Source organism: Botryllus schlosseri, chromosome 9, assembly GCF_051294905.1.
Source record: "Botryllus schlosseri isolate E-star chromosome 9, Bs_hap1, whole genome shotgun sequence".
Lineage (NCBI taxonomy): Eukaryota > Metazoa > Chordata > Ascidiacea > Stolidobranchia > Styelidae > Botryllus > Botryllus schlosseri.
The window spans coordinates 6,191,505-6,209,642 of NC_137244.1; the positions used below are offsets into that span (position 1 = coordinate 6,191,505).

At 39.2% G+C, this 18,138-nt stretch overlaps 2 protein-coding genes across 4 annotated transcripts in view; both read left to right on the forward strand.

Moving 5' to 3' along the window:
- The window catches only part of LOC145446931 (armadillo repeat-containing protein 8-like), a 393,366-nt gene extending 376,992 nt beyond the window's left edge, over positions 1–16,374 (forward strand). The window contains exons 5-14 of the mRNA XM_080325315.1: positions 687–884; positions 1,384–1,588; positions 2,661–2,829; positions 7,595–7,731; positions 7,793–7,950; positions 8,467–8,625; positions 9,616–9,810; positions 10,966–11,098; positions 15,722–15,915; positions 15,976–16,374. Coding sequence (XP_080181441.1) covers positions 687–884; positions 1,384–1,588; positions 2,661–2,829; positions 7,595–7,731; positions 7,793–7,950; positions 8,467–8,625; positions 9,616–9,810; positions 10,966–11,098; positions 15,722–15,915; positions 15,976–16,039 — 1,612 coding nt within the window. The 3' untranslated portion in view covers positions 16,040–16,374. The remainder of the gene's footprint in view (positions 1–686; positions 885–1,383; positions 1,589–2,660; positions 2,830–7,594; positions 7,732–7,792; positions 7,951–8,466; positions 8,626–9,615; positions 9,811–10,965; positions 11,099–15,721; positions 15,916–15,975) is intronic.
- Positions 2,856–6,491, forward strand: LOC145446938 (uncharacterized). Of its 3 annotated transcripts, XM_080325329.1 has the most exons (5): positions 2,859–4,498; positions 5,237–5,357; positions 5,939–6,015; positions 6,078–6,196; positions 6,255–6,491. In XM_080325329.1, the coding sequence occupies exons 1-5, from the start codon at positions 3,926–3,928 to the stop codon at positions 6,397–6,399; spliced, it is 1,035 nt and encodes a 344-aa protein (XP_080181455.1). In that variant the 5' UTR covers positions 2,859–3,925; the 3' UTR covers positions 6,400–6,491. The 3 variants fall into 3 exon arrangements, with proteins under 3 accessions (XP_080181456.1, XP_080181457.1, XP_080181455.1); XM_080325330.1 differs by lacking the exon at positions 5,939–6,015 and having other exon boundaries at positions 2,856–4,498; XM_080325331.1 differs by lacking the exon at positions 5,939–6,015 and having other exon boundaries at positions 2,857–4,498; positions 6,073–6,196.
- Positions 16,375–18,138: the final 1,764 nt, after the last annotated feature.

The window sequence follows — 18,138 nt, forward strand, 5'->3', positions numbered from 1 at the left end:
GGCCCAGTTCCACGACTCAAGGAAATTGTTAACAATGATACATATATGGCTAGTACTCGAATCAAAGTCAAGTAGTGAAAATCGATCTTTTCAACTGATAAAAATATATGCGTTTTACACTGAAGAATTTTTTTATCCACATTGCAGTTACTTTACTATTCTTCGAAATGACAGTGAAATGCCGGTCTTGGCCGTGTGAGACTCGAGTCATATGAATTGGTCCGAGTCCAAGTCGAGTCAATACGCAGATTGAGTCGAGTCATTTCCTTATTTTGAGAAAATGACATGAGTCAAGTCGAGTCATCAGAAAATCATGACTTGGGTCATTACAACCCTGTGGCACAGCATTATGAAATAGTGGAAGGGTTAAAAAATACAAAATTAGATTTATTGATGTTCAGCTAGCTTTATTTTCCTTGTGGCCGCAAAAAATTTGAACTTTCAAAGTGTTTACCGGTATCCCTGTTATGACATCATAGCAGGTGGGTGGCAATCGTATATTCATATCGTTTACCTATATGTTTTTGTAATAATCTCTCTTGTAATTGTGCGGTGGTCGGGAGATGACGAATTTCCCATTTAGGCGAATGCCTGTAGCAAATCATCAGGAATATATCAGCCATGGCATGCTTTGGGTACGTCCTTCAATGTTGAACCTCGTCACTCATGTTGCGTGTTGTTGACAGGTTCTCGATAAATTCTGTGACCGGTGAAGTAGTCGTGTCGTTTGCATTTGCCCGGCCGGTAATCGTTCAAGAGAAGAGCAAGACAAAGTTACGTCGTCAGAAAACAGGCGATGCTACTTCGGCGCAGTTATACCCGATATACTTGTTACAAGGAAACGGAGATATCCTGCTGCTCTTGACTTCATGCTCAGATAGCCGGTGTGGATTACTGAATTCTATTAGGAATCTTGTGCTCTGGTTTTTATTGAACATTTTATTATGTCTGCTTTACTTACATTTACTCCCGGGGCAGAGATGTGATCGATTGTTATTCAGCTTTAATAAATCAAGTATAAATAGAGGTAATGTCATAAATTCCCGCTCTAGTCACGAGGAAGTAGCAATTGCTATGACGTCAAAACTGCTTCATGGTAGTAGAAAATGAAGGTCTCGAAGTTGCTCAAGCAAGTAGTTTCCAAAGTTAGATGAGAAATGCATCTTCGCGACTTACGCAAATGAAATAATGAAATTAAAAATAGGTATGAAAGTAAATTACTGTTACAGTTACTGTGATATACGGACTTCGTCCATAATGGTGTCGAGATTGCATTCGTTTTATCGAGGTTGAATTTCGCAGCAATATTTGTTCTCGAGTATCATCTGTAGCATCACTTTTATCTTTCTCGGCGCATGGTTTACAGTTTGCCGCAATTTGTAGGTATAGGAGAGGCATTCTTCAGGGACCGTTGATAATGAAACCGCCGGCCGAAGATAATTATGGAGTCGACGCGTGTTCCATTCTTGTCCTGGACTGCACCCCGACTGTCTTGGCTATAGCGACTTCATCGGGCAGGGTTCATCATTGCGTGGCTCTTGCGAGCGACGACGATTACGATTCTGAAGACGACATCAGTGAATCGCAGGCGAGATTGCGGCTGATATGCTTGATATTTTATTCAAAGTATTGTCAAATTTTATGTCAAAATGTCAAAATCGATCGAACAGCTATCTCATTGTCGTGAGCAAGCTCAGAACTGGTAAAAGTAGTCGTTATTGGCACTGTAGTAGCAGAAACATTGAAAATTTCTACTCAAGTTTGAGTAGAAGTAACGATTTCTAAGATTGGCAATAGCACTTTGAGTGGAAGTGGGTATGCAGTTCTAACAAGTAGAAGCATTTAATCAGTAGTGACTGTTATTGTAAATTGCAGGATGCATATTGGCGACCAACGCAATATGATCAAGGACGCAATAGAAATAGGTGCAATTTCAAAAATATATTCAGTTAGCAATACCTTGATACAGTGAGCTATATGAACCGGTCGCTATGACAACTGTTACAAGTTAGTGTGGCTATTTCGTGGAAGTCAATCAAGTAATCAACACACATCAAAACTACTTCGTAAAATAGAGCATAATTGTTACTAGAAAACGAAGCGATAGTACTCTAAGACATAACCAATGGAGAAATTTGTTCAAGTAGGCAATCGTACTTGAGTACTCCAGACAAATAGAGGTACTTCGTTACTTACCACCACTGAGTTAAGCGACTATGCGTGGTTCAGTGTGCCAATTTCGTGAACCGGTAATGCTGTTTTTCTATTGATTTAATCATGGTGTGATTAATTTTCTCTTACTGTTACCATTGTAAGTGGAGATGACTGCAATTCTGATGTTGGGAAGATTTTTCTGCTCGGATGTGTAGACGTAGCTGGATTTTTGGTGGATTGATGTGTTGGATTCGTACACAGAAATTTGAGAATGCGGCAGTCTCTAATGATGGGGTATTTGCGGTATGAACTAGTGCTGGCTAGAATTCTTTGCCGTACTAGTGTTTACTAGCAAATGTCGACAAAGAAGTTGCTCACGTCACCAAAACAGAAGTACTAAGTAACCTTGGGCAATAAGCAGGTTTTGAAATCTTAATTCGCTGCCTACTGGATACTGTTGATTGAACTGAAACCCTAAAAAGTCACCATTTTCTCGTTCATTTCAGTCGACACGCTCTTGGCCCGCGTCTGTATTGTCTGTCAAAAGCAAAGGCGCCGCCACAGAATTCATCGCGCCAACCCTGTACGTTTACGAAACCGTGGAGCTTGGCTCGGAGATCAACCGGGACGAAGAAGACCGAAATTACGTGGACGTCTCTGTTGCGTTATACCGAGGTAGGGACAATGCAAGATATGATAGCCTCAGACTTATATGAAGTTGCTGGGTAAAAGCGAATCTTCCTAAATCAATGTATCTGTTATGCGCGGACCGACCGATCAAAATAAGTTCGACACCCTGCCACAAACACGGGTAACATCAACATTTTATAGTTCATAGTGTTGAGCATGTCACTTCAATCCGCTGGTATGTACTGATAGCGTATGTCAAATGTCACTCATTGACTGTGGTTACCAACCTTTTTATGGCCGTAACCCAATTTCCTATTTAAAAATGTTTCGTGACTGTAAATTTGGAAAGGTGATCACTAGGGCAAGTTTTTGTTGCAGTCAAATCCGTGGAAAGTTGCATTTATTTTTCACAAAAGTTGCAGTAAAAATGAGCATTTAGTTTTATTGAGGGTTGCACTAAAAATTGCATTTATGGACAAGTTCCTCGAAATTATTGGGGTATGAGTTACTACAATCGATTTGAATCCAAGGCACTGTAACAAAACTGAGTGTTGGCGACATCAACGAACTCAATAGCATGAAAAAATATAATTTTTGGCGGTCTAGCCTGAAAGCACGTCAAATCAGAAAGGACGTCAAATTTAAACGACAGTGAAATAATCAGGCGATCTATTTACATGTACGGTAGGGCCGAATATTTACAGTACAAAGTTGATTGCATGAAAAATCGGAAAAAAACCTAGCGACTATTTGCATGAAAAGTTGATAAGTTGCAAAAAGTTGCAATATAAGAATCCTCCAAACAGCTTGATACACCATGCTACATAACTTCTGCGTATTTAGGAAGCTGATGAAAGCTGTTTAAAAAAAGTTGCAAAAGCTGCAAAAACTTGCCCTAGTGATCTCTAAGAAAAAGACCAGCATCTTCACAACCCCTGGTTGAAAGGCACTGCCAGTAAATCTCTGGCCCATTGGAAACAACGTCATGGCATATGGTTTGAATGAAAACTTACATTTCAAGAAATACCACGGATTTGATTTCTGTTTGTGGACTATGCTTTGTGATGTCACAATGTAGACCAGGATCAAGTGTAGCACACAAGACAGGGTTGCAGGTCAGTTCAGAGTCAGGTCAGTCAGGATGGGCAGGGATCTGCAATCGGCCATGGCCGTGGTTAAGCCTTACGGTACTTCGGACATGACCTTTTTCAGCAGACACTTGAAGTCCGCCAGGGTCGTGAAACGAAAGAACAGGGAAGTGCACGAGATGCTCAAGGACTACGAGGATTCCAAAATAAGCCAGGCGTACTTGAAGAATAATTTTGCGTTGTCCAACGGCGACAGCGACGCGGGATCTTTACTCTCCGGGACTAGCATTATGAAGTTTTGCTCCAAAGTCTCGAACCGGTTGCGTCTGAAGGAGTTTCCGCGGCAACCAGGGCAGCCTCATGCGGATTCACACAACCGGGTCGAATATCACCCTCCGCCGCCCCATAATTCCTTCATCGAAGACCCCAGTAGTAAATGGGAGCCGTCCTTGACGGAATCCGTAAACCCCACGTTCAAAGACGCGGTGAGCGCGAACGTGTCTCGCGTCGAACAGTGGCAGTCTACGTCGATGAGCGATCTTGATAAAGTGTGCAAGATGGTGCCGCATCTTCCGAACCCGGTGTCGAGGCTTTTGTACGACGAAATGACGAGCAGGAAGATAAAGGTTGGGCACAGTCACGCACTGGAATAAAAAATAGTTGACCTCTCCTGCAGCACTGTAAATCCATGGGTGGAAAATATATACATTAATCGAATTTCCACCATAGCGCAGTGGTTCTCAAACTTTTTAAGACACACCCTCCTTTACGATAGTGAAAAGTTTTGTGCCCCATTATCGCCATATCACAAAATGTAACCAGTATGCTAGCAATCTCAACTGTTGTTGATGAGAGAACTCTCAAATTCCAACTTTACACAGAGCAATAACCATGAAACAGTGGTCCGCATGACTTGAATTTTCAGTTGACAGCAGCTTCTCGCCCCCAGTTTGAGAAGGCGTGTCGAAAATACTTGATGTCGAAGTATAAATGTAAGGTCTGAAGGGTACTCAAGTATGTTGTTTCGAACAGTGGATTTAGCTGTTAACCGGAGGTGATCATTTTGACTACGAGTTTGTGCAATTTTCTAAAATGTATTTGGTTACTGGCTCTTTCTCTCGGTTATGGTTGCGATTTCATTTATAAACGTGATGGAACCATATCCCTAAAACTACTCTCTACTTTAGAAAATCTAAAGTGGGAAAAGTAGTTTACCCCTAAAAAACTGTTGAGTGCAAGTAGAAGTAGTCACAGCATTCATTACCGCTTGGGTAAGTAATGCAAGAAGGCAAAGTGGTTACTGACCACCACAGGGTCAAGGTGTCCGTCTATTCGCGCTGCAAATTGTAACTTTTCGCTGACAGAAATCCGAGTTAAAGCAGTTGCGGAAAATGCCGTGCTACAGCGAGCATATCAGGCACCGCGAACCGCCGTGTGTTACCTACTTCAGTCCCAAGCCGAGCCAGTTGCTGCTTCGCAGATCAGGTATCGCGAGGTTGTTTCCAGGATGTCTTGATTTACCCTGAGAACATGTTGGCCATTGAAATCATTACACCGGTGTTCGGCGCTTAACTGTTTTGAGTAATGTGTTGTTCAGGTAAAGGCACTCGTGAAAAACAAGGAGAGGTGGTCGATAACAGTAATTTTTAAAGTGTTCAAATAAGTTTCTCTGGCACTAGTTAGTAGAGTTGTTTTGACTTTATACTCCTTTTGTCTTGATGTGTTAATTTTTCAATTAAACTGCAGTCAAGTTTGTCTACCTCATTTTCAAGAGTAATATTACTAGGCTCTTGTAGTAACAGTTGAGGTGTGTAGATCTGAATTCATAGTCAGTTGTGGTACAATCGCAACTCTTTAAAATTATTTATCTTTAAGTCTGCTTTTGTAAGTTTAAATGATTCTAACTTGAATAACAGCTACTACTTGCACTCCGGTAACATTTCAAAACATTTATTGAGTACTGCTGCATTGTCCACCTGATTTATTTAGTGGACTCGCAGTGTAAGAATGTTTAAGAACATTAACTTATGCTTGGTTTTGATATTTTGCTCTTTCCTTCTCAAAAGTGGACCAATTGGAAAAGGATGTCGACGAATTAAGGAGAAAAAACTCAACGTCGCAAGCCCCACTGTCTACAGTCGAGGTTTTGCGGAATAGACATCCCATCGCTGGCATAGTACTTAGACCGGGATATGTTCAGAACAGGTGTTTTGCAAGTTATCTTCGTGCTACAGTGTGACGGACTTGATTCTTCTGCTCCTGCAATTTGGCGATATCGAAAAAATGAACAGAGAAAACGAGAGATTATATCGAGTTGTGTACAGGTAGCGTAAATGCCCAAGGATGTCACCTGTGTTTATGTCAATGAGTTTCTCTGTACAGGAATTTGATGGGAGCTTGCAGGGCTGTCGATGGGTTAAAGGACGACATGAACGTGTTCTGCGGTTGGTATCACCGGCAGTTGGAACAGAAGAAGTTCATACAGATGGGCAAAGATCCTTTGAAAGTCCTTATTTACAAATTATGAATTTATGTTTTTCTTTCTTTCTGTTCATGAAATAATTGTTTGTATTTGCAGTGTCACGGTAATAAAGTCATTTGTATCACAGCATCAAAAAATGTTGTGTTCGCTGAACGGATTTGATTTTGGATGAGAAAATTCCAAAGTGTTTAGAGAGTTCTGTGAATTATAGCTTGCTGGTCAAAGTGAAAGTAAAGTGACTATGTGTTCTATAAGTTGAAATTGAAAGTAATCAACAACTAGGTATTAACAATGTGTCTAAAGCCTCTTATTTCCCTGTTGCAGCCCCAACTTGAAAATTTGTGAGACGCATTTCCATGGTAAACGCAGGATAGCTATTTCTACGAATATGGGCAGTTTGAGTATGAGTTTGATGATAATTTCATCATTTCAAAACACCACAAGACTGTGATAGAGTGAAAAGATAGGAAAATGTTTAAACGGCTTGGATTCGGACTCCTACCTGGGCCTAGGCTATGTAAACAGGAGTTTCAAAAGCATATGCTTCTGTGCAAGTGGAAGTAGGCTTGCAGCAAAGCCACTTGAAATAACAGGGCAAGCAGAGTGCTTAGTTAGCTGATCTTAATCTGTTTCTCAAACTGGGGTATGTGAAAGCATCTGAGGGAAGGCGCAAAGATGCCTGAGAGAAATGATGTTTCTTGAACTCGGAATAAGTTTTATTTGTGCTGAAACTTCCAAGTTTCGACAATGGAAATAATCCTAATTACCGTATATTATGCTTTAATGTCATATTTGTGTCATACCATCCACATACTGATGCTCGATTTTGACTGATGCTGAACCTTGCACCAATCAGATGATGTCCCTGAATGAAGTGTAACCATTGGTTTTTGATTGAGCTTATGGTCAGGTACGTTTGAGCTAAGCTCAAGCGGGGTAATAGACGGGATTAGGCACCAAAATCGCTAAAATATCGATGTGATACGAGCTACCATTGCACATGATTATGTTAAAGAAATAATTCATCTATAAACTTTTTCGAAATTTCCCCACTCATCAAGGGGGGTGTGTCACTGGTAAAGAATGTAATGTACCGTACTGTATATAATGAATAGACTCCTGTACATTCTACAATTCTAGATTGTAGTACGAGTGTGGTATGGACTGTTCAACACCTTCCTAGCATTTTCATGCAGTGTGGTGAGACATTCTTAGTCAATCACAATCTCTCGATTGCCAGATCCGTTGCTGTACTGCCGTTATCACAGCTGCTCGAAATTTGGAATTCAAGCCGTCGTATTGCCGTGGATGGACAAGATCGCCTCCTATTTTGAAGCAGATGACGATGATAAAGATGTCCTAAACGACTTATCGCAGGTAAGATCGACGTGCATTTTCATCGTTTCTGATTGATGATTTGACAATTGCTTATTTCCAGGCAAGACCATGCGCTGTTGAGCATATCATCTGCACAAAACCGTCTTCAACGAATCGTGAATCTGCGATTAAAGGGGTTGCTTTCGCTACGAACCCGCTTTTTGGGCCATCCATGCTTTGCCTGACAGCTGATAAAAGATGTACCGTTCTTGCCTTGTTGTAAGTCATTCTTATGACAGAGTTGTAAATAATAATATGTTTTCCTGGTCGGAAGATTCACTGATTAAATTGTTAGGTTGCATAAAAATAGCTACACACCAAATTTGGCTCGATTCCAGCTGTTAGATTTGAACGTCAGATTTGTTCTGCATCTTTTTTAGATACCTCGACAATTTCATGGGGTTTACTGTACGATTTGATAATTTTTTAATAAAAATTGAAAATTATCAAACCCATATGCGTTCATATCTACTAGTTTAATTGAGCCAAATGTGGTGTGCAGTGTTTTTTTTAGGCAACCTAGCTATGTGATCAGTGAGTCCCTGGAATCCGGAAGAGAAGTTATTTTTGAACGACCCTACCAACCAGTGATCTACTATGAATACTACTGTTTCTTATGCTTGAGTATCTCACCTTTGTATCACACTAAATAGACTAGGTGAAGCATTTTGGTTAATTGACCTGTAGGCATCTCGCAAGGGTCACACTAATCTTTCTATTCGCTTTACCTCGCAGAACTGTTCTCAAACCCGTTTCCGCACCTCTGCCATTGGAAGAAATTTCTTCAGAACAGACTTCGGTAGAGTCGGCAATGTCTCGTAGTTTGAACTCGTGGGATTTCGAAGAACACGTTCGATCCATCCTGCAGAGGGATTACACTCAACCGTTGCTCAGGTAATGTAAGCGGTCTGCGGATATTAGGCTTATTCAAAAGTCTCTTTTTTGATTTCATATTCCCTGACAAGTTGATGATATTGTTAGGTTGACTAAAACAACGCTGCATATCAAATTTTGCTTAATTCCAACCTGTAGAAGGGAAGATATTCGAGTTAGAAAGTTTTGAACTTTATGAAAAAAGCTCTAATGTTAATGGCTATTTTATGAAGTCGTTAAGCCAACCTGACAATTTTATCAACTAGGTAGGAAAATTTGAAAGAAAAAGTTTTTTAACAACCCTTGTGGATATATATTGAGTATGCAACATAATAGCATGCTACCATCGAGCAAGTGACACTTCAGCATGTAAGCTGGGTTAGGTTTTGGTTAGGCTTAAGTTGAGGGTTAGGTTAGGGTTTTGGTTGTGGTTAGGATATATTATAGAACGTTTAAATTCATGGTTAGTGTTCGGGTTATGGTTAATTTTGGGTTTATCAAGTCGCATGCCACTGGAGTCACTCTGCACTTTCATGTTTAAGATCTCGTAATTCGGAAATGTGATCTCGTATCAGAATCTTTTTGCTTGTCGAATAGCAATCACCAATCACTGCTATCTGAAAAATATTTTTGGCTTACACACGTCTGGTGAGGTCATATTTTGTGATACGATTGTTCTATCCAATTCTCTTCTAGTTGCTGGCGATTACCCCTGACGAGTGTCAGCCGAGAACATTTGGGTTTATTTCAATATGAGTATACTATTCAATCAACATTACGAAAAACGGTGGACTTTAGGTTTTCATGGCAATGGTAAAGGTCATTGTTTGTAATGATATCATAATTCAAGTCCACAAATAACCTATTGGTAGAAGCAATATCAGTTTTATGTGTCTATGAGGTAGGCTACATCATTAGATCATGCTGAGGCCCATGCCCCCGTTAAATTCGACTCGCGTGCCCATCCCCCGGTTGGGAACCACTGTTTTAAAACGTTGTTGTCGTCTGTAGGTACGACGCATCGATGGGCGACACACTGATAGATTCGGAAGCCTGTCGACTGATTACAAGAGTGACTCAAATCATCCGTAACGAGTACATCTTGAAACAGACGCTTGCGAATCACGCGATTATGAAAAGGTTGGACTTCTTGAAGCAACAAGAAGTAAAGCAGCGAAATGACTTGAGAGCACTTATGGACAGCAAGTGAGAAATAAACTTGTATTTGTGGGGTTTCTCCACTGGTTATAATGTTTTTATATTGCAAATCATACTTTATAGAATCTTAAAAAGTATGTTTGGATGCCTTACTAGCATTTCTATGTATAGGCCATGAAAATGAACAGTCTTTTCGGCCTACTCCTCTGACAATTTCAAAAACAAAAATGCACACCCAACAGCCTCCTTGTAACCATCAATTTGAACGCAGTTTCGACCTATAGTAAGGTATATACGCTACTTCTCATTAACTTTTCCGTGATATAAATATGTAAAAGTTCTATGTTTTACCTTTTTTGGATTAATTAGCCTATGTCCAATGTTGCCCTACTGGAGGCTCCAGCAAACATTAAGCTTGTTGCGGTGATTTATCGCTCATTTCGAATATTTTGCTGATCTATGGAATATGCAATTTGGATGGATATATACGTCATAGTTTGTAGTATGTGATAAAATTTCACAATAACCTCCATCAGTGTATGATCTCTCGGCTTACTGCTTCTCAATTTTTTCATTCCTTAGCCAACTCTCAATCCAATAGGCCTACCCTTTTCTTTCCGTTTTGAAATCCAACTAGGCTAGTTAGTCGTTGATTGAAGATGTGCTTCGACGCAGGTAAAGGAGCCATATTTTATAAGCTTAAAAATAACATTCTCCGCTGTTGAAAATTAACCCGTTCTAATAAAATATCAGAGGGTCTCTTTGAAATGACGTTTTCACATATCGATCGAAGGGGGAGCCAATGGAGATTTTTACAGTAAACAGAACTAGAAGGTTACTATTGACAACTTTTGAATTTATGGATCATATGCCATAAAGTTTCCGTCGACGCTCAATTTTATTGAAACCCCAATGGTTTGGCAGTGATATTAGTTCACCTTATCTTGCGGCCAGTAAAAATGTACTTTTGACTTCTGAAAATGATTTGGACCCACAGCAGCAATACCTTTCCGATTAAAAAAATTTAAATGTTTTAATCAGGAAGCGTCCAATGCAACCCTGCATCTCAGCATGCATACTTGTTGATCAGGCAATAATGATACTCGTTTGGCAATCCTGACTTTCAGCATACTGCTGGCAATGGCATTACTAGAGAAGAATTTCCTGACGAACTTCATTAATAGCTTGCTTATATCTCCTCAGATTCAATCTAATGGACACAGCTGGAGACCTAGCTGAGAAATACGAGGAATGCTGCGATCGCAGGGAAATTTTATCGAAGAGGTTAGAGGTCGTGATGAAGCACGCACAATCAAAAGCTACGGTTCTGTCCAAAGTGAGTTTATGCGTGATATTTTCGTGGATGGCTAGTTATCTCTTCGATAGGTATACCAGTAGGAGTAATTCCCTCTCAACATACAAACGCCCGTCTCCACTACACTTTAGATCTAATTGAAAATTTTCCATAGATCAGGTATCAAATTTGGAGCATAACGAACTTTGTTTCAAGAAAATCGGACGATTCGCTGCAGAGTTATTGCAATTTTAAAAATGACATTTTGTGCTCACTCGGCCGTGACGCTATACAGCAGTGGTCGGGAACCTATGGCTCGCGAGCCATATATGGCTCTTTTGGGCATAAAGTATGGCTCTTTGCGAAAATTTGATTTTTGTTTATAATTTATCAATATTGCAGCAACTTGTTTTTATATCTTCAGCATGACCAGATAATTATTCTTGTGGCAGTATAAACATGTCTTTGAGAGGTTAATACAGTGGCTTATTCACGGTTAGGGGCTCGGACCCCCTTTTCAAAATTCTCAAATTTAAGTTGTCTCGCCTGCGACCAATACACTACCGAATTTCAATGTACCCGACACGAAATCTCGGATTGCACGATACGTCGATTGATCAATGAGAATAGCAGACAACGCGACGCCTGTATGACAATGCAGTTTTCAAATACACATTGTCATCCTGTTCTACGGCGAGAAATGAACTGCCGTGGAAGTGACATTCACAATTACAAATTCAAATCACAAACAACGTCATAGTTATCCACGTTCTCTATTGACAACGTAGCTTTGTAGTTGCTGGCACAACGTTGTCTCACCGCCGAATACTTTGAGAATTGAGAATTGAGAAGTCGAATCGAAATCGGTGCGACAATTACATTCGATTATTACACTGGTCTATAAGATGAAAAAAAAATGGGCAGTACATCTGAGAGCCGTTTCTGGGGGTTTTCGAGGTTGCTGAATACGAATATCACATAGTTTCGCCAGATTGGCTCTTGTTCAGAAGATACTTATACCCCTAAGAAAGTTCAAAATTACGGCATTTACCATTGAATATTTCACTTGGTAAGAAAAAAAATCGTAGTTTTCATCTAATTTCATTCTGTACATCAATAGATAATTGACTATGAAAAACCCTCATGTCATCCCCATGGGTTATATTCAAAATAGGAGCCAATTTGAAAAACTAAGGTCATATTTGGAATCAGTGCCCTTCAGATCCCCCAAAACCACTCTTACTTGGTCTGGCTAAAAATAATATGTGATGACCAGTGCTATCAGATATTACAAATTCTACGATATTTACGATGATTTGCGCTATTCTAATCCCGACCGTGCCTCACCTATATGCCTTACCTCTCTTTTCACGATATATTTTCGGACAATAAATAGGCGAGTTGCGTGATTTTCATAGTATAAATGTTCAAAATCTAGTAGACAGGTAAGGCACGTGTCTTCCCTGAATGCTGCTGTGTAGTGACCATGTTTTGCTCCGCCTACGTATGTCATCATGGGTCCTCGCATTTAACAATATCATCAAGACGAACCTACGATCTCGTATAACCGACGCAAGTCTCAATTTTGTATGATGCTTAACCGAACTAATCAGACTACAAAGCCACCACGAATACCACAGATCACCAAAAGACGCATTACCTGTAAAAAGCGTTTAAAAAGTAGTTTCATACGTTTGCTGTTGTCTACGTCTGCTGGAAATCTAAATGTTAATTATCTTAAACTTAGAAAAATATCATTTGCCTCTCAGTGCAATACAATTAGGAATATATAACTTGCGAAAGATCTATGCGACTCAAGTTTTGCATAATCATTACTCAAATAAAGCAACCAGCATGATTAGTACGAGTTTTTACGTATAAAATACGGTGCAAACGATGAAGCCCATGTATAGTGAATTCGAATTTTGCGCTAACATGACGTCACGATTTTTCAATTGTGACGTAGTAGTTGATTTAAATATATGGCTCTTTGGGAGTTAAGATGGAAAATATAGGGTCAATATGGCTCTTCGGACAAAAAAGGTTCCCGACCACTGCTATACAGCTTGGTACCTGTGTCGAATTGCAATTGACATTATAGTCATCAAATTGCAGCCAGGCAGACTTAAATTTATGTAGTTAGATATTTTGGTATATGTTTATTGGGATAGACCCAACTTTTTACCTTTACTACCGGGGGTTAGAGGTCAAATGTCAACTCAAAGTCATCATGTTTTCAAAATCAGCCATGCGTAACAAATATGCAACTCTGCCTAGCGTAATTCTATTTAAACCGATTTTTTCGTGGAAGGTGTCAAATGAAAGCTTGGAAAGAATAGAACGTTGCTGAATTGAAAATATGCATTCTAACTAGCTCATGACCTATTCCGCATATAGTGTCAAATCATATTTTCAAGTGTGTTCCTGACATATATTCAAATCATAACCAATTCTGATGTATTCTAATTGGTAACAGCTTTCATATGACACCTTACTTATGAATATTGAGTTAAATAGAGTCGTGCCATGAGAGTTTAGAAATATCGTTACGCATCACTGATTTCAACATACTGGTATGTCTATTTTCAAATCAAGATTTGAACCTTAATTCTATAATGTGGAGGGGAATGCCTAGTCAATGAAGAACATTTACCATCAATTATTGCTCACCAGCCTGTATGGAATCGTTGTCCTGTGTTCTGTTTTATTTTTTAATTTTTTTATTATTATTTAATAAATTATTTCAACTTGGAGAATCATCGCTGCTGACATGTTATATTATGCAAAACGTACCGAGATTCCAGTAGGGCTTACCAGCATTACAATCTGCAGCCCGTATAAGTAATGATTTTAGCAGTTATAATCATACACAGGTTTCCACTCATCAAACTTCATGGTTGAGTAAGCACGAAATCCTCATTCTTCAAACTGCAATTGCTCAAGAACCGATCAATAAAAGATATAGTAATTAGATTCTATTCTACTCGGAATTGGGTACTTTAGTTGTACATGATATTGAAGAGAAATCGAGAGGGTGTGAAGACGAATTGAAATATCATTTGGATGTTGACTCGAACTACTGATAGTCAGTATACCCAGAAGCACCCTTGCAAGCATTATGCACATGCAATAAATAAAAGTACTTTCTGAGCATGGCAATGATTAACTACTGAAACACATTATCATATAAGAAGTATAATAATAGCAAAATCAGATAATCACTGAATAAAATTAATTAAAATTAATTAAAAAATGGCCTATTTTGCATTATGCACCATATTACATTTTTAACCATGTTGCTGTCAAATATCTATAATAAAACTAAGTTTCGTGCATTCTAGTTGGAAACAGCTTTAATATGACACCTTACATGTAAATTTTGGTTTAAATAGAATTGCACCAGATGAGTTGAAAAATATCATTATGCATCACTGATTTTAACATATACCAATTTTGAAATCGCGTTTTGAACCTTGACCCAATACTGTGGAGCGGGGAAATTCATGGAAAGTGAAGAAGATGTACCAACAATTATTGCTAAATCACATTCAGACCTTTACTCTACATAACTTCTGAGCTATATCGGTTACAATCATACACAGGTTTTATGTTGCCAAATTTCATGGTCGAGTAACCACTAAATCATCATTTTTCAAACTGCAATAACTCGAGAGCCGTTCAACGAAACTGTCCGAAATAAATTTCGTTGTACTCAGAACTAGATACTTTAGTTGTATATAAATTTAGAGAAAAATCTGAGAGGGTGTGGAGATGGATTTAAAAAATATTTGCATGTTGACAGGGAATTACTCTGGTAATTAACGACAAACGGACCATGACAAGTTGACATTTGAGTGGAGCATTTCAGTCAGATGTATTTCTTATATATATCTAACATATTTTACATAATACTCCTCGCCACCTCATCCGCGTCAGCGGTGTCTTACAAAAGCCTAGAGGTTGGCCGTGCACCATGCTATAAGTCGGCAGTTACGGAAAATAAGAAGGATATCGGCATGGTGTAAATGACCATGGTAGTCGACAAACACCATGAATACCCCCAAAACACACTCACACATAATACTGGTATGTGATCGCATACTAACCTATGCAGAGGTGGTCAGTAACGCATCACTACGTTTTTTGGGTACTAGAGTAGATTTTGCCGACATTTGCTACTTGTGGGGTAATGTTTTTAGACAAATTCCTCTTCTTGAACAGCTTTTCAGCCAAAAATGCTTACTTTCTGCACTTTGAACATTGAAATATTTTACCTTAAATTTGCACCACTTTTATGAGTAAAGTTGGCACAAAAACCGTGCGAAATAGTCCCTGTATCATGAGACCTAAATACCGAATGGCGATTGAACCATGAATAAAATTATAACGTCATTGTTTACACTTGAATCTTTTGCATTCATCACAAGGACTATAAACATTCCCGTGAAAAAGAAAGGTGACATTTTATAAATATTTGACTGGTCTGGCCCGCAATGGATCAAAAGGTTTGAATCTGACCCGCTACCAAAGTCGAGTTTTACACCTCTGGTTTTATGCTTGCTATTGTGCTATTGAATCTTGAAAAGGGGCCGATGACAAGTCTTTTGGCCGAATAAATTATATTACAATGAATGTAATCCTGAAAGCGCGATTAAAATATTACAGGCAGAGGAGAAGATGGAAAGAGACCTGAAAAAGATGGATGATAAAATGAGATATCTGAAAAACAGAGTGGAGCAAGTCCGTGCGAAGTACGATTACCAAGTGAAAGAATCACGTCCCGCAAACGCACTTTCGTCGCCGACAAAAGCCGCTAATCCAAATCTTGTGCAAAATTTCAAAGATATTTTATCGGAAGAGTAAGATTAGCATTCGGTTTGGGGTGAAAATTACTCAATACTCCTTTTTGTAATTGTCAGGGGTCAAAAGATTGAAGATCTTGTGAAAAAATTGAATCAGATGAAGGTGGCCATCGACTCGTGAACAGGTGAACACCCTTGCCGGCAACTACTGAAATCAAGCAATGAAGCAACACGCTTGCCGTGATAGCGAGACGCTTGCGAAAAGCTGTTTTGCAAGGCTCAACTTCATTTCGCTGCTATAGTTAGAATCCGTTTGCTGGGCCATGTACGGATATGTACTGACTAGATAAAGACTTCCGAGAGAATGGAAATGACGACATTCCACTTCTCTTGATGGCGTTAATGGAACTAAATCTTGTATGAAGTGACTTTTATGACTATTACGTTTCTCTTTTGTAAAATATTCCATTTCTACTTCACTTTTGCTGCCGTAACAAGATTGTTTCTGTTCTAAAAGCTGGTGTCATCCTTTTGATCACGATTTGCTCAGCTATCGCTGGTTCAGTTAGAAGGAATGTTGACCAGAGTTCTTTGATACGCTGACCTGGAATGTGGGGTTGTACTTTGGATAGCGATTTCCACTATCAATACAAAGAATGTCAAGTAGGAGAATTCGAGAATACGTATCTTTTGCTGATGATCGACAAACCATTATTTGGCACAAACCAAATTTGTAGAAAATGCGACTCCATGTGAAACTATCTTGTTGTGAACGGTGCTGCTCCTACTGTTCTACATGATTCTTCAAAAAACATGATTCTTCAAAAAACAGACATGCCCGTAGTGATATTATAACGTGAAACTATCTTGGTGTGAACGGTGCTGCTCCTACTGTTTTACATGATTCTTCAAAAAACATGATTCTTCAAAAAACAGACATGCCCGTAGTGATATTATAACGGAAATTTGAAAAATCATTTTCACCCCTCTGCGACCTCATAAGCTGAACTACACCATGCTACAAGTCAAAAGGACTATCCCAACATCACACCAAAAAATATTTCAGCCATCGGAACACAGTAGGGGACTTAGCAGAATCCTATGAAAATGGATCATTTTTCAGGAAACAGACATGCCCGTAGTGATATTATAACGGAAATTTGAAAAATCATTTTCACCCCTCTGCGACCTCATAAGCTGAACTACACCATGCTACAAGTCAAAAGCACTATCCCAACATCACACCAAAAAATATTTCAGCCTTCGGAACACAGTAGGGGACTGAGCAGAATCCTATGAAAATGGATCATTTTTCAGGAAACAGACATGCCCATAGTGATATTATAACGGAAATTTAAAAAATCATTTTCACCCCTCTGCGACCTCATAAGCTGAACTACACCTTGCTACAAGTCGAGAAGACTATTTCAACATCACACCAAAAAATATTTCAGCCTTCGGAACACAGTAGGGGACTCAGCAGAATCCTATGAAAATGGATCATTTTTCAGGAAACAGACATGCCCGTAGTGATATTATAACGGAAATTTGAAAAATCATTTTCACCCGTACCCTATTGTTGTTATAACTATCTTGATTTGACCCTGAATATACCACATAACAAATATTATATGGTTTATTATAGTCGAGTAGTCCTCGAGCGCGATTAGAGCGCGAAATATTTCCAATACTAAAGTCTCGATAAGACCGACTAGACTTTGACCAATCGGGAGTGGGTGAGCTCGAAGGGTAAATATCCCGGTGAATGAACATAAATTACTCGTAATGTGTTGACGACTCCACCACGAAAAAATACGCATAATTATAGAAAATAGAAATGGGCATTACGGCGAGTTATCATGCCGTAGCAACTGCACCCAAAGGTCAAATAACATCCATCAGATAAAAATTATTAGCCAGTGAAGAAATACCAATTTTGAATCGTGTGCTTACTTTAGTTTGATACATGTATGCGTTTCAATATCTTTTGACTTTATAGCGGACAAGTGGTAAAAAAATAACAGGAGGTAAGTAAGTAATTGTACCAACGTTTAATTTTTAATTACGTGGCCTTCATTTTCCAAGACAACAGCTCACTAAGCGCTACTGGTAAATATGATTACGTCGACTGACAGGATATAAATTTTATAGCGACAAATATATATATGCAATTTCCACCTATTCATTCATGCATTATTGGAAATTCTGGCGCCTAGGGCGACCAGGCCACACATATACTTTGCTGACCATCGAAATCACGCGACGGCGAAGCCCCTGAAA